Source organism: Lynx rufus, unplaced genomic scaffold (genome assembly GCF_022079265.1).
Source record: "Lynx rufus isolate CCGP_SWC_20201006 ecotype Redwood Valley unplaced genomic scaffold, mLynRuf1.p SCAF_13, whole genome shotgun sequence".
NCBI classification, from domain to species: Eukaryota; Metazoa; Chordata; class Mammalia; order Carnivora; family Felidae; genus Lynx; species Lynx rufus.
Window position 1 is genome coordinate 4,925,531 of NW_025814827.1, and position 17,595 is coordinate 4,943,125.

A 17,595-nucleotide genomic window follows, 5' to 3' on the forward strand; every position below is an offset into this window, starting at 1 on the left:
TTTCTTGTTTCTTATTTTGTTTTGTTTTGTTTTATTTTGTTTCTTTTTCAATTTTTTTATATAAATTCTAGTTAGTTAACATATAGTGTAACATTGGTTTTGGGAGTAGAATTTAGTGAATCATCACTTACATATAACGCCCAGTGCTCATCACAAGTGCCTTCCTTAGTACCCATCACTCATTTAGCCCATCTCCCACCTACCTTCCTCCATCAACCCATTATGGTTTGGTTCTCTCTCTCGTTCTTCCCCCTTCCCATATTCATCTGTTTTGTTTCTTAAATTCCATATATGAGTGAAATCGTATATTTGTCTTTTTCTCACTGACTTATTTCACTTAGCATAATACACTCTAGCTCCATGCACACTGTTGCAAATGGCAAGATTTCATTCTTTTTGATGGCTGAGTAGTGTTCCATTGTGTATATATACCACTTCTTCTTTATCCATTCATAAGTCAGTGGACATTTGGGCTCTTTCTGTAGTTTGACTATTGTTGATAATGCTGCTACAAACATTGGGGTGGATGTAGCCCTTCGGATCTGTATTTTTTATCCTTTGGGTAAATACCTAGTAGTGTAATTGCTGGGTTGTACGATAGTTCTATTTTTAACTTTTTGAGGAACCTCCATACTGTTTTCCACAGTGGCTGCACCAGTTTGCATTCTCACCAACAGGGTAAGAGGGTTCCCCTTTCTCTGCATCCACACCAACATTTGTTGTTTCCTGTGTTGCTAATTTTAGCCATTCTGACAGGTGTGAGGTGGTATCTCATCATGGTTTTGATTTTATTTCCCTCATGATGAGTGATACTGAGAATCTTCTCATGTGTCCGTTAGCCATCTGGATGTCTTCTTTGGAAAGAAATCTATTCATGTTTTCTGTCCATTTTTGAATTGGATTATTTGTTTTTTGGGTGTTGAGTTTGATAAGTTCTTTACAAATTTTGGATACAAACCCTTTATCAGCTATGTCATTTGCAAATAGCTTCTCCCATTCTGTAGGCTGACTCTTAGTTTTGTTGACTGTTTCTTTCACTGTGCAGAAGCTTTTTATCTTGATGAGGTCCCAGTGTTCATCTTTGCTTTTGTTTCCCTTGCCTCCTGAGATGCATCTAATAAGAAATTGCTCTGGCCGAGGTCAAAGAGGTTGCTACCTGTGTTCTCCATTCTCCTTCAAGATTTTGACCTCTCACATTGGGGTCTTTCATCCATTTTGAATTAATTTTTGTGTATGGTGTAAGAAAGTGGTCCAGTTTCATTCTTCAGCATGTCACTGTGCAGTTTTCCCAACACCATTTGTTGAAGAGACTTGTCTTTTTTTCCAGTGGATATTCTTTCCTGCTTTGTCGAAGATTACACTACCATACAGTTCTGGGTCTATTTCTGGGCTTTCTGTTCTCTTTCATTGATCCATGTGTCTGTTTTTGTGCCAGTACCACAGTGCCTTGATGACTACAGCTTTGTAACATAGCTTGAAGTCTGGAATTGCGATGTCTCCAGCTTTGCTATTGTTTTTCAGGATTGCTTTGGCTATTTGGAGTCTTTTGTGGTTCCATACAAATTTGAGGGTTGTTTGTTCTAGCTCTGTGAAAAGTGCCTGTGGTATTTTGAAGGGATTGCATTAAATGTGTAGATTGCTTTGGGTACTATAGACAGTTTAACAATGTTTGTTCTTCCAATCCATGAGCATGGGATTTTTTCCCAATTTTTTGTGTGGTCTTCAATTTCTTTCACAAGTATTCTATTGTTTTCAGAGTACAGATCTTTTACTTCTTTGATTAGGTTTATTCCTAGGTATCTTACTGTTTTTGGTGCAATTGTAAATGGGATTGATTCCTTGATTTCTTTTTCTGCTTCATTATTGGTGTTCAAAAGAAATACAACAGATTTCTGTATGCTATCCTGATTTTATATCCTGTGACTTTGCTGAATTCACGTATTAGTTTTAACAATTTTTTGGTGCAGTCTTAGGGCTTTCTACATAGAGTATCATGGATTTCTTGTTAATTTAATTTTGTTCAACCATTATTTAAATATTATTGAACATATATTGTGGTCTTGACATGGTGGTAGGTGTTGAATTTGAAGGACTTGGTCCCCAGAGGCCCTGGCCAACTCCCCAGTATGCCAGCAGTTTCCACCTGCTGCCTCCTACCCATTTGCAGCCCAATAGCATCTTCTCAAAGAATTGATGGCCCAGCTGAGACCAGGAGAGGAAAGCCCTTGAGGGCCAGGAGGTGGGCATGTGGCTCTGGAAGAGGGTCTTTGCACATGTAACCAGTTTTCCCTAGGAGGAAATGGCTCATTGTTGGACCAGACTGCCCCTTGGTTGTTTCGTGTTCAGAGGTAATGATGCAGCCCAGAGGCTGGGGCAATAGTAGACAGCAGCTGTTCTGGATGAAGATTTTGTTGATCATTATTTAATTCTTTTACCTGGTCCTAGGCTGAGAGGGCAATGGAGCAGTCTGAGGCATTTCTTTTAGAAAGTTTCCATTCAGGTGGATACAGAAACTTGGGAAAGGCAGGCTGAGAAGTGGTCTGAGTAAAATTGGTCCTTAAATGGCATCTTTCAGTCCCTTTATCATGCCCCCTTGGAGACCTGGTTGGAGGTACACCAGCCCTGCTTTCTTGTATTGTTTTTACAGGAACAAGGTGGGTACCTTTTATCAGCAGAATCCTTTTGGGGACAGGGTTTTCACACAGACCAGATTAGCCAAGCCCAGGGCTCTGGCCTAGAGAGATATAGGTTAAGCCTCTACCATCTGCCCTACCAAAGGAGCCCCCTTAACCTCCATTACCCAGAGAAGCTTGTGGGGTGGTCCCAGGCAAAGACCCTGTACAAACGCTCCTCACTTCAAATGCCCTGCTTTCTTCTTAATCATAACTAACATTGTTACTGTTTGGGATAATGTTAAATAAAAAGATCAGACACTTAGGTTGTAAGTCTCAATGAAGTCAATAAAGGAGGAGGCCATGAAAACACTGTTGTAGCAGTAAGTTTCTATGATTTCTTATTCCTATTATACGCATTTTCTATAATGTTACTATTTTTGCAATTAAAAAAAAAAAAAAAAACCAATGTGGCCCAGTTAAGATTTTCACCTGTGGGATGTGCTGTTTCCCAGCCTCCCCCAAGGCTCCTGTGGGCCCACTGATCATGAGGGCACTTACGTGAAGATCCTCACTAGACCTCGTACTGCTGACAGGTCAGAGACACAGAGACAGTACCTGCAGCAAATATCCAGTCTGTTCTAGTGCACAGAATCACTGCTTCTCTATCTCCCCTTCTTTCATTTGGCTGTGAATTTAGTGCCCCATCCTGCAGAGGGTCAGACCGCTCTGGCCTGCTTGTGTTCCTGGTGCACCACCGGGGGGCAGGGAAGTGCCCAGACTGATTTCCTCGTTCTTCGTCTTAGTGCAGAATCCTGCTCTCCTATGAATCTTAGCAAGGATGCCAAGTAGGCCTAATGGGAATAAAAGTAAAGGAGGAGTGAATGGAGGCTAGGAGGACATTCAGCCTCCCCTCTCTTTGGTAGGAGTTGAGAGCGTGTGCCAGGTATCCCCCCTGCTTAGAATCTCGTGTTTTCAAGTGTACCTCTGTACATTCACATAGGGATAGGAAAGCAGAGGACGTGAGAGTATAGGTGCTCTGCAGCACTAATGATGCAGAACGGAAGGGGTAAGGAAAGCCGAACGATGATGCAAAAGGGTGAAAAAGGGTTGTATGGATATAGACTGAATTTAATTTATACTGATGAACATACACATGCCTGGTGGCAACAATTACTTCATTCTAAAGCTTAAATTTTTATAGTTTTTGTCAAAACAGGCCACGACAATGTTGTTTTATATGCTTCCCCCCCCCCAAGAAAGAAAATAAGTAGAAACTGGGTACTTTATCTATTAAAATCATTCTGTATTTTTCTTTATAAATAAACTCTGAAAATTTGAAAATTAGTATTCTTTTATTCTAACTGTTAATAAATATATAACATAAATACGTATTAGCTAATTTCAGTGAAATGTTTCCTTGTTGAATTTTTTCATTACCATTCACTCTATATATACATCTTCACAGTCCTCACAGTTGTGTGTGTGTGCATGTGTGTGTCTGTGCGTGTCTGTGTGTGTGTTCCTGCATTTTTCAATGAGATTTTTAAAATGAAGAAGTCCGTGAGCCTTGCTTATTTTCACAGTAATTACTGTACTCCAACCACATTCATGTTATGTCTTTTCTACCACAGTAACTACTTATATCTTTTAATGATTTCAAGTGTTTCAAACAAAAGTGTAGAGAACAAAATAATAAACACAGAATAATCACCACCCAGCTTTATCACATTTCAATAGTTATAGTTGCTTCAGATTTTTTTAGAGATGAGATACTATATATGTCCCCTTTCCCAGTTCCAGGCCCTTACCAAAATAACCACTTTCTAGAATTTATTTTAAATCTCATTTCCTTTGGAGTATCTGAGACTTACTTCTGATTTTTCTTCATTGTTAATAAATTTTTATATTTTACTTTATAGCAAATTAAAAAGGAATGTTTTAGAAGACACCCCCAAGAGAGCAGTGTGTGTGTGTGTGTGTGTGTGTGTGTGTGTGTGTGTGTAGAGACCAGCTGGCAGGCAGACATGGGCTGGGGAGAGGGGCATTTCTACTGTGCTGGTGTGCTGCTGAATGTAAGAGAATGCATGATGGAAGTATCTGGATAATCTATTCTAAAAGAGAAGATACTTGAACATAGGAATTGTGAGAAAACTATGCGAATGTTTGATCTAGACTCACATAAGTCAGAAATTTGAAGGTACTTGTGGAGATCCATCTAGGGAAACAGTGCTCCTTCATTCTTATGTGCTTTGTGTGTCAAGCATTGTTATAAGTACTTTATTGGATATCAGTTTATTTAATCCTCATCCTAACCAGTGAGTTAGGTATCAATATTATTCTCTCACTTTTTATTACTTTTTAAAAAAAATTATCACATAGGTAAGGAAACAGACACAGAAAAGTTAAATAGTTACACAGCTAGGCTGAGTCAGGATTTGTACTTAGGCAATATGGATCAAAGCTCACCTAGTTAATTCTACACTGTACCTGCACCTGGTCATTGGCTACTGCCCCACACTGCACTCTTCCTCTCTTGGACACTACACTTAGGCACATGAATAAAGCTGGGTACTCAACTACATCTGGGTTCGAGTCCATTTCCTCCCACCTTGCTCTACAAACCTTTTCATTATAGATGGCTCCTTTCTTTCTTCACACAAATAGGTGTAATATGTCCATTTTCTGCTTTTAATTTTTTCAAAATCGCCCCTAAGTTTCAATTCACTTAGGATATGCTAGTTTTCCCTTTCAAAGTGATGTATCTCTTGAGTTCTCCATCATTCCCTGACATTCTACCTGTATTAATCAGGACTCCTGTAGTTGCAAAGAAACACCTCAACCTGGTTTAAGTGAAAAAAGGTAACATTGTATCTGTAATTGCATGCTTCATGTAACAGGAGTCAACAATTATATGATCCTAGGAATAAATCTAAAAGATGTGACTTTCTAGAGAAAATTACTAAATTTCTGAAAGACACAAGAAGACCCAGATGTAGATAGGTAACATGTTCATAAGTGAGAAGACCCAAAATTGTAAGGATTTAAATATCTGTAGATTAAATGTGAGTCAAATTAAAATCCAAATTTTACTTTTTATTCTTAATTTATCTAACAGGTAACAGTTTGTTAAATAATAACACCAACAGTGTATTTGGTTAATATACCTTATAAATAAATGAAATGACAGCAATGTTATCAAAGATGAGAGGGAAGAATTGGAAATACTCTAAGGCTCTTGTACTCTTTGTGAAGAAGTATAGTGTTATTCAAAAGTACACTTGAATTAGTTGTAAATGTATTTTACAAAACCTAAGGCAACCGCTAAAAAGGTTAAAAAAGAAAGTGTAACTGATAGGCTAATAAAGGAGAGAATATGAAATACCCAATTAAAACCATAAAAGACAAAAAAAAAAAAAGAATACCAAAAATAGAAAAAAATGAAGAAGGGCAACAAATGGAAAACACAAATGTGTTAGGTAGTAATCTACCTTTATCAATGATCACTTTAAATATGAATGATCTAAATACACCAATTAAAAGAAATTGTCAGAATTAAAAAACTAAGACCCAACTACATGTTGTCTTTAGGATCTCACTTTAAATATAAAGACACAGATGGATTACTAGTAAAGGAATGGAAAAAGATATACCAGGCTAACATTGATTGAAAGAAAAACTAGAAAAGCGATATTTCAGACAGAGCCAGCTTGAGAGCAAGGAAAATTATCAGGGAAAAAAGAGGGCATTACATAATGATAAAGGAGCCAATTTCCCAAGAAGACATAATCCTTAATGTGTGTGCCCTAGCAATAAAATATAAAAATACATGAGAGAAAAACTTATAAAACTTCAAGGAGAAGCAGACAGATGCACTATTATAGTTGGAGTCTTCAACTTTATCGATTGGAGACTCATTGACAAATTCAGCAGGTAGAAAATTAGTAGTGACAGAATTTAACGTCATTTAACATAATTTACCATCAGCACTCAACTAGATCTGTGCATTCCCCTTTAGTTCACATGGAACATTCACCAAATTAGACCACAGTCTGGGGCATAAAACACACCTTAATACATTTTTAAAAATTGAAATTATACAATGTATGCTCTCAGCCCACAATGGAATTAAACTAGAATTCAATAATAAGTGTAGTCAAAAATCCCCAAATATTTGAAAATTAAACAACATAGTTCTAAATAGCACATGGGTCAAGAGAAATTTTAAAAAATGTTTTAAACGGGGGCACCTGGGTTGCTCAGTTGGTTAAATGTCCAACTCTTGATTTTGGCTCAGGTCATGATCCCAGAGTTGTGGGATCGAGCCCCACATCAGGCTCTGTGCTGACAACGTGGAGCCTACCTACACTTCTCTCTGTCTCCCTCTGCCCCTCCCCCCTGCTTGCATGCACTCTCTCTCAAATTAAAAAAAAAATGCATATTTTAAATGAATATGCAAACAAATCAAATTTTATGAGATGCAGGAAAAGCAGTACTTAGAAACTTATAGTACTGAATATATATATTAGCAAAGACGAAAGATCTAAATAAGCTCTGGGACACCTGGGCTACTCAGTTGGTTAAGTGTCCAACTTGATTTCAGCTCGGGTCATGATCTCACAGTCATGAGATTGAGTCCCGCATAAGGCTCTGCATTGATAGTGCGGGGCTTGCTTGGGATTCTGTGTCTCCCCCTTTGCCCTTCCCCCACTCTCTTTCTCAAAAATAAATAAACAGTAAAAAATCAGTAAACCTCCAGCCAATCCAACCAAGAAAAAAGACACAAATGACTCTTATCAGAAATGAAAGAGGAGCCATCACTATTGACTCCACGGGCATTAAAAGGATAATAAAGGAACATTATAGATAACTCTATGCCCACAAATTTGATAACCTAAATGAAATGAATCAGCTCCTTGAAAGACACAATCTACCAGAATTGGCACAAGGAGAAATAGATAATCTAAATAGGCCAATATGTACTAAAAAATTAATATTAAATAGACCTACCCTATGACCCAGCAATAGCACTGCTAGGAATTTATCCAAGGGATACAGGAGTACTGATGCATAGGGGCACTTGTACCCCAATGTTCATAGCAGCACTCTCAACAATAGCCAAATTATGGAAAGAGCCTAAATGTCCATCAACTGATGAATGGATAAAGAAATTGTGGTTTATATACACAATGGAATACTACGTGGCAATGAGAAAAAATGAAATATGGCCTTTTGTAGCAACGTGGATGGAACTGGTGAGTGTGATGCTAAGTGAAATAAGCCATACAGAGAAAGACAGATACCATATGGTTTCACTCTTATGTGGATCCTGAGAAACTTAACAGGAACCCATGGGGGAGGGGAAGGAAAAAAAAAAAAAGAGAGGTTAGAGTGGGAGAGAGCCAAAGCATAAGAGACTGTTAAAAACTGAGAACAAACTGAGGGTTGATGGGGGGTGGGAGGGAGGGGAGGGTGGGTGATGGGTACTGAGGAGGGCACCTTTTGGGATGAGCACTGGGTGTTATATGGAAACCAATTTGTCAATAAATTTCATATATATAAAAAAATAAAATAAAATAAAAATAAAAAAAGGAAAAAAAATAAATAAATAAAAAATTAATATTGTTCCAAAATAGCACCAGGCCCAGTTGGGTTCACTGGTAAATTTTACCATATATTTGAAGAAGTTGACACCAATTCTCCACACTTCCTTCTTGAAAATGGAGGGCAGCATTATCCTAATACCAAAAACAGATAAATACATTACAACAAAGGAAAACTACAGGCCAATATCTCTTCTGAACATAGATGCATAATACTCAACAAAATATTAACAAATCCAACAATGTATACAAAGAATTATACACCATAACCAAATGAGATTTACTCCAGGATGCAAAGCTATTTAAACATTTGAAAATAATGCAATCCATTGCATCAACATGCTAAAGAAAAATTACATGATCATATCAACAGATATAGAAAAAGCATTTAACAAAATCCACAATCCACTCATGATAAAAAGTCTCAGTAAACTAGGAAGTGGAGGGATGATAAAGTACATCTTCAAAAACCCTACAGCTACCATCATACTTAATTGTGAAAAGCTAGATGCTTTCCCCCTAAGAGGAACAAGGCAAGGATGTCCGCTTTCTCTACTTATGTTCAACACTGTAATAGAAGTCCTTGCTAATGCAGTAAGAACAAGAAAAGGATATAAGGGGAAGGAAGGAATAAAACTGTAGATGGCATGGTTGTCTATGAAGAAAATTCCAAAGAATCAACAAAAAAACCTCCTAGAGCTATAAGAAATTATAGTAAGGTTTCAGGATGCAAGGTTAATACACAAATGTCAATTGCTATCCTATATACCAACAGTAAATAATAGGAATTTGACATTAAAACACAACACAATTTATATTAGCACCAAAAAATTAAATATTTAAGAATAAATATGTACAAGATCTATATGAGGAAAACTACAAAACTGTGATGGAAAAATCAAAGAAGATTTAAACGATATTTCATGCTCTTGGATAGGAAAATTCAATATTATCAGTTTTTCCCAATGTGTCTATAAATCCCAATCAGATTCCCAACAAGTTATTATGTGGACATTAACAAACAGATTCTATGTTTATATGGAAAGGCAAAAGACCCAGAATAGCCAACACAGTATTGAAAGAGAAGAACAAAGTTAGAGGTCTGACAATATCTAATTTCAAGACTTACTATAGTCACCATGATAAAGACAGTTTGGTATTTGGTGAAAGAACAAACACATCAGTAGGATGGAATAGAGAACCCAGAAATAGACTAACAAAATACTGTCAATTGAACTTTAAAAAAGGAGTGAAGGCAACTCAATGGAGAACACTATTCTATTGAACAAAGTCCTAGAATAACGGGGCACCCACATACAAAAAAAAAAAAAAAAGGAACATCCAAAATTAATATAATACGACATATTAATAGAATAAAAGACAAAACCCACATTCTTAGTCACAGAAAGAGCATTGGACAAAATAGAAAACAGATCTATGATAAAAAGCTCTCAACAGTATAGTAAGAGGAAGGAATTTCCACAACCTGATAAAGAGTATCTACAAAAAAATCTACAGTTGACATTATACTTAGTGATGAAATACTAAATGTTTTCTCCTAATATCAGGAACAAAGCAAGGATTCTCACCTCTTATATTCAAGATTACAGTGGAGGAGAATCATATGTTCCAATTTTCTGAATTTAGGTAATGCTTACTGCAGATGTGTGCTAGAGACATTAATGTAATGATAGTATAGTACATATTAGAAACAAATGTGCCCAAGGTAGTGTTTATATATCATATAGCATACACTAAAAACAAAATTGCCTGAGGTAGAGTTTGTATATCATACATGATCATAATGAGTATTGCCACTATGTAGGGGAAAGAACTCTGGCCAGAGATCTGGATTCCATCAGTATCTTATTTTTTATATACATAAAAAGAGGAAACTGAACTAGATATAGCTAAACTTTGTCAGGCCCTATAATTCTGATTATTTGCTTGATAAGTTTTATTATTATTATTATTATTGTTTTAATGTTTATTTATTTTTGAGAGACAGAGCACGAATGGGTGAGGGGCAGTGAGAGAGGGAGACACAGAATCTGAAGCAGGCTCCAGGCTCTGCCCTGTCAGCACAGAGCCCGACGCCGGGCTTGAACCCACAAACCGTGAGATAGTGACCTGAGGTCAGACACCAAACCGACTGAGCCACCCAGGCGCCCCTTGATGATTTATTTTTAAATACAAATGAAAAGAAATATTAAACACCTTTAAAAAAATTGTACTGGAAGTTCTAGTCAGTGCAGTCACGCAAGAAAAATAAATTAAAGCCATACAGATTAAACAGGAAGCAGTAAAACTGTCTTTATTTGCAGATGACATGGTTGTTTATGGAGAAAATCCAGTTGAAGCTATAAAAAAGCCACTAGAACTAATATCCGAATTTAATAACATTGCAGGATACAGATCAATATACAAAAATCAATTACATTTTTGTATACAAACAACTACTAGAAGTTGCAGTTTTTAAAAGATACCGTTTGCAATTAAAAATTTGAAAATTAACAATATATATAAAAGACCTATACACTGAAAACTACTAAATATTTTTGAGAGAAAAGTCTAAACAAATGGAAAGGCATATTTTCTTCAAGTAGCAAAAGTCTCAGTTTTGTTAAGGTGTTGATTCTTCCTCAGATTGATCTGTAGATTCAGTGCAATCTCAGGCAAAATCTCAGCAGACTTTTTTGCAGAAATTGGCAAGCTGATTCTAAAATTTATATGGAAATGCAAAGGTCCTAGAATAGCCAAAACAACTCTGAAAAAGAGCAAAGTTGGGGGTCTCACACTGATTTCAAGAATTACAGTAAAGCTACAGTAATCAAAGCAGTGTGGTATTGACATAAAGATAGAAAAATAGATCAATGGAGCCAAATAGGCCAGAATAAACACACACATACATGCAATTGATTTTTGACAAAGGCAACTAACTCAGTGGAGAAAGGATAGCCTTTCTCAACAAATGGTATCCATATGTATATATCCATATACATATCCATATGTATATATATACATAATTAGCTCAATCCATATGTCACACTGTACACAAAAATTAACTAAAAATAATGCATAGAACTAAATGCAAAACTGAATACTAGGAAACTTCTAGAAGAACACATGGAAAATCTTTGTGTCCTTGGCTTATGCAAAGATTTCTTAGGTATGCAACCAAAAGCATTACCCATTAAATTACAAATTGATAAATTGTTTATCATAAAAATTAAAACTAAAAACTGTTCTTTCAAAGTTACTGTTAAGAGAATGAAACTGTAAGCCACAGCCTGCCACAAAAATCTTTAAAGCATAAATTTGACAAAGGATTGGAACTATCCAAAGAATATCTAAAGAACTCCCAAAACATAACGATAAGAAAACCCAGTTTTTCTTATTGAAGAAAAGATTCTGGTACATTTTAAATAAGCCCACGAAAAGATCTCGACATCACTAATCACTAGGGAAATGGAAAGTAAAACTGCAATGAAATATCACTAGACACTTATTAGAATGGCTAAAATTTAAAAGACTGACTATAACAACTGTTGACAAGTATGTAGTAGAACTTCAATTCTCATACACCGTTAGTGAGAATGTAAAATGTAGCAACCACTTTGGAAACCAGGTTGACATTCTCTTAGAAAGCTAACCATGCACCTATGACATGATCCAGTCATTCTGTACCATCCTTGGTATTGACCCAAGAGAAAAAGAAATATATGCCTGTAAGACCTGTACATGAGTGTTCATGGCAGCTTAGCTTGTAATGATCAAAAACTGGAAATAAATGACCATCAAAACATGAATGGATAAACAAATAGTGGTATATACATACAATGAAATAGTACTCAGCAGTAAAAGGGAATGAACTATTGATGCACAAAAGTATGGATGAACCTAAAAATAATTTGCTAGGTAAAGAAGCCAGAAAAAAAAGAAAGTATGTACTGTATGATTCCATTTGTACAAAACTATAGAAAGTACAAAGTAATCTATACTAGCAAAAAAATGTATCAGTGATTGCTTGGGGATAGGATAGGTGGGAAGGAGCAGAAGAGAGAAATAACAGGAGCACAACTAAACCTTTGAATGTGATGGATCTAGTCACTATCTTGAGTGTGGTGATTTTATAGGCTCATATGGCAACATTTATCAAATTATATGTTCTATAGCGCCTAGCTGGCTCAGTTGGTAGAGCATGCAACTCTTAGTCTTGGGGTTGTAAGTTTGAGCCCCACGATGTGTATAGAGATTACTTAAAATCTTTTTTTAAAAGTCATTATTCTAAATGGATGCATTTTAATGTATTCAATTATACCTCAATAAAGCTGTTTTAAAACAAGGTATCACCCTACAATCCCAAAATACTAGCATTTGGGGATAAATCAATGCCTATACAACCAACATGTATTCAGCATCTGTACAGGAAAAAAGCAAAGGGAAGGCAACGAGGGATATAATATTTTTGAGAATGAGAGAACCTACAAATCACTGACAGGAAGTAAATGGTTAAATACAATCTGAGAATAGCACCAAAACTGGGAGGAAGTCGTACAGACTCAATTTGCAGGCAAATGCAAAGGATCTGCAGTAATTTCTGGAGATGTTGAAGTGGTCTGAATCCTTATAATATCTTGACGCTAACAAATCAAAACTTCCTTCCAGAACAAATCTTTGAAGCTAAAATAGTTATTCTTCCCATTGCTCCTTGTAACCAGAAAAATTCATTACACTTACACATGAGCAATTGAAACTAGTATCAACTGAATCCCATACATAGTCATTATAAGATTTAAAGAAGAGAAAATAGTAATGTCCCCATTGACAATGAAAGCATGACAGAAAGATTTACCCAGAAAGAAAAAAAAGAAGAGGGGCACCTGCATGGCTCGTTAGTTAAGCATCCAACTTCAGCTCAGGTCATGATCTCGCAGTTCGTGGGTTTGAGCCTTGTGGGTTTGACAGCTTGGAGCCTGGAGCCTGCTTCGGATTCTGTTTCCCTCTCTCTCCGCCCCTCCCCCACTCTTGCTCTGTCTCTTCTCTCTCTTTTTTTTTTTTTCTTTTTTATTTTTTTATTTTTTTTTTATTTTTTTATTTTTTTTTTCATTTTTTTTTTCAACGTTTATTTATTTTTGGGACAGAGAGAGACAGACAGAGCATGAACGGGGGAGGGGCAGAGAGAGAGGGAGACACAGAATCGGAAACAGGCTCCAGGCTCCGAGCCATCAGCCCAGAGCCTGACGCGGGGCTCGAACTCACTGACCGCGAGATCGTGACCTGGCTGAAGTCGGACGCTTAACCGACTGCGCCACCCAGGCGCCCCTCTTCTCTCTCTTAAAAATAAACATTAAAAAATTTTTAAAAAGAAAAAAAGGAAACCATTAAGAAAATGAAAAAAACTATTAAAAATCATTACAAGTAAGAATTAGAAAAAATCAGAAATCTGATAACAGGAAAAAATTAAGAGTTTTAAAAAAATTAACGTTTATTCTCTTTTTTGATTTTTTAATACAGATGGTATTATTTTATTGTGCTGTTTAATATACTTTTCAAGGGGCACCTGGGTGGCGCAGTCGGTTAAGCGTCCGACTTCAGCCAGGTCACGATCTCACGGTCTGTGAGTCCGAGCCCCGCGTGGAGCTCTGGGCTGATGGCTCAGAGCCTGGAGCCTGTTTCCGATTCTGTGTCTCCCTCTCTCTCTGCCCCTCCCCAGTTCATGCTCTGTCTCTCTCTGTCCCAAAAATAAATAAACGTTGAAAAAAAAATTAAAAAATATATATATATATACTTTTCAAAATAAATTTTATTAAACATACTGATAAACAATAAATTCTAATTTTTAGTGTGGCTTATATGGACTCTTCCTCTCTTAGGTTCAAAGGGATTTCTTCTAGCGGGTTGGAAGCCTCTTTTGAACATTCTGGGACTTTCTTTTTCTTTGGCATCTGGAATGCTTTGAGATGTCTGTTTTTGTGCTCTTATTAGCTATTTCTTTTCTTCTTTTTTTATTAAATATAATTTATTGTCAAATTGATTTCCATACAACACCCAGTGCTCACCCCAACAGGTGCCCTCCTCAATGTCCATCACCCACTTTCCCCTGTCCTCCACCCCCATCAACCCTCAGTTTGTTCTCAGTATTTAAGAATCGTTTCATTTATTCATTTTTGAGAGACAGAGCATGAGCAGGGGAAGAGCAGAGAGAGAGAGGGACACAGAATGCAAAGCAGGCTCCAGGCTCTGAGGTGTCAGCACAGAGCCCAATGCGGGGCTGGAACTCACTGACTGCAAGATCATGACCTGAGCTAAAGTTGGATGCCTAACTGACTGAGCCACCCAGATGCCCCCCAAAATTAAGATTTTTGAAAGTAAGTTTACAGAACTCAGGAAAGAGAATAAACTAAGTTATTTCTGAATTGAAAACTAAACTAGAAGGAACACAAGAGAAAATGACAATGCGTAATATTTTCAAACACACAAGATTAAATGAAGGACTTTTTTAAAAAGATAGAAGAGGGGCGTCTGGATGGCTCAGTCGGCTAAGCGTCCAACTCTTGATTTCGACTCAGGTCATGATCTCACGGTTTGTGAGATTGAACCCTGCACTGTCATAGCAGAACCTGTTTGGGATTATCTCTCTCTGCCCCTCCCCCCTCAAAATAAATAAATGAACATTTTTTTAATAAATAAAAGAAGGAAGAAATAAAAATGGATTTGAGAGAAAGTTATAGAAAAAGAAAATAGTCAAAGAAGACCTAACATATGTATGATAGGATTTACTAAAAAGAAAAACCAAATCAATGGAACAGAATATCTACTAAAACTATATTTTAATAATATTTTTCTGAAATTAAAAGCCTTCAAACTACAGGTTGAAGAGACACGCATGTACCTGAAGAACAAACCCGATTGGCCAACACTGAAGAAATGGTGACACAAATCTGCAGTGCCAGTGTTGGGGCCCTTAACTAAACAAAGATGGAGTCTATATACTAGCCTTATGTTACTTACTTCTTCAGACAGACTAGGACCTATTGGCCCCAAAGCACACTGGCAACGTTGTTACACATTGAATTGTTTTACAGATTGCTCAATAAAGCAGATTTTTAACCATTTACAACCTATCTGCTTAGTGTAATGTTAACTTTCAAAAGAAAACTGCCTAGTATTTTACCAGCAAAATTGAATTTATATGGGAATAACAGAGAATTGCAATTCGGGACAAGCAAACTACATTAAAACCATAAGCAAGTTTGGAAAATAAAGGGGAGGAATGCTGCTTTATAGAAGGGGCAGTTGGGAGGGCTGTTATGAACAAAAAGTCCTGTGGAGTAAACTAGGAGTTTGAAGTAAAGTGGTATTTCATTGGCTGAGTTTATGACAGTCTTTTATTGGATGGACTGTTTCCCCAAGAGGAGAAAAACCTTTTTTCCTCCTTCTGGGGTAGTAAAGTAGTAGCTAAAGTAATATTGACTTGCAAGGTGTGTCTATTCCTGTTGGATGTGCTATTGACTAATAGCATGTGAGCTCCCTCTGCTGGTCTCCTGACTCCATTCTAAATGAGGTTTCATTTCATTAATTTTCACAAGGCCTGTGACACTGAAGCTGACACAAATAAGCCATAAATAAGAGAAACCCCAGGGCTATAAAGACCCCGAGCCACTGTTGCACAACATCACCTAGACATGTAAACCCCCTCTTTGGCCTCCCTCCTCCCAAGAGTTCTGTGGTTCTGGTGCACTTGCCTTTGGAAGGTCTCCAGCTCTTGAGGAAATTCTCCTCCCACGACCCCTCTTGCAAACCTGTCAAAGCACTGTGCAAATAAAACTCATCATGTGCTACTGCCACCCTGTGGTCACATCTTTTATATTGATCAACCTTGAAATCTTTCAAACTCACTGTAGGTCAGCACCCCTGATTCTTATATGGACTAGGTACTACAGAAAGCCTACAGGGTTCTCTGGAGTTTGATTGAAGACATCACCAATTGGGTTACAGAGTCCCCCACCTGATTCTCAGGCTCCCTCCTTGGAGACAAGCTATCCTCTTCATCATAAGACCTTACTCAATGGTTATATTGCTGATTACTATATATTTTGACACATGGTTATTACTACAATAACAGAAACAGATGGAGAAGTGAGGCACAAACCTACTGGCTCAGCTTGGGTTCTTGTTCCATGTCACATCCCTTTCCTGTCTTAGGGATTGACTGTCACTGTTACTGTTCAATGCCCACAGGAGGACAGTCATATTGACTTATGAATACTGAGCTCTTACTAGTTTCTAGTCAGTCTTAGTGTTTCATTCCTTTCTAGGTGTAACAGTAACAAAATGCTGGGCAAAGATATGTCTACCAAGTACAAAGTAAAAGAGAATACGGATGGTAAAACAAATTAGAATTAAATGCAAAAAGCTTAATACTGGATTGTGAGGATAATTTTATGTTGTAAGGGTAAACTCTCAATGCAGATATAACCTCTATAAATCTTAAAACTCAGCATAACTTAGCCTCAAACCCTGTAACACAAGAACTGTTAAGAAAACATATGTGTACATATATGGCAAAATGGAAAGACATAAAGCTGTTAGGGGAGTTATTGGGAGAATGTGACCTACCTCTCCCACAATGATACTCCACTTAAAGGGTGTAGGATATAGAAGACGTGTAAATTGTAACTGAATTAATACATATCTGTAGAACTTAACATCCCAGAAACAGAGAATCAATGTTTTATCAGGTTGGCAAACAACACAAGTTTCAACTTCCCTCTACTGTCCAAAATCATATAAATATTATTACATGTATTCCATAATCATAGCAGATACAAGTATTGTAATAAAAATTATGAGTAATTTCTCTAAGACAGAAGTGAAATGGGTTAGGATTAAAGATGAAGTCCCAACTCAAAAGAGATGACTGCAATAAGTGAGACTGGCTTCAAGGTGTCTTAAGGAGTAGATGCACAGGCACACCTCACTTTACTGTGTTTCACTTCATGTGCTTCACAGATAACTGCATTTTTTTTTTTTGCAAATTGTAGGTTTGTGGCAACCCTGCATTAAGGAAGTCTATTGGCATCATTTTCCCAACAACATTTGCTTGCTTCATGTCTGTGTCACATTTTGATAACACAATATTTAAATCCGTGATTATGACTTCTGAAAGCTCAGATAGTGGTTATCATTTTTTTTTAGCAATGAAGTATTTTTAAAGTATGCATTTTAAGACATAATGCTATTGCACACAGGAGAGTACATTATAGTGTAAATATAACTTTTATATGCACTGGAAAACAAAAAAATTATTTGGCTCCCTTTATTGTGATACTCACTTCATTGCAGTGGTCTGGAATTGAATCTGCAATATCTCTGAG

At 36.9% G+C, this 17,595-nt stretch overlaps 1 protein-coding gene across 1 annotated transcript in view; it reads left to right on the forward strand.

The window, feature by feature from the left end:
- The window catches only part of HEXA (hexosaminidase subunit alpha), a 44,792-nt gene extending 27,604 nt beyond the window's left edge, over positions 1 to 17,188 (forward strand). Inside the window, exon 14 of the mRNA XM_047074841.1 lies at positions 15,076 to 17,188. Coding sequence (XP_046930797.1) covers positions 15,076 to 15,094 — 19 coding nt within the window. The 3' untranslated portion in view covers positions 15,095 to 17,188. The remainder of the gene's footprint in view (positions 1 to 15,075) is intronic.
- Positions 17,189 to 17,595: the final 407 nt, after the last annotated feature.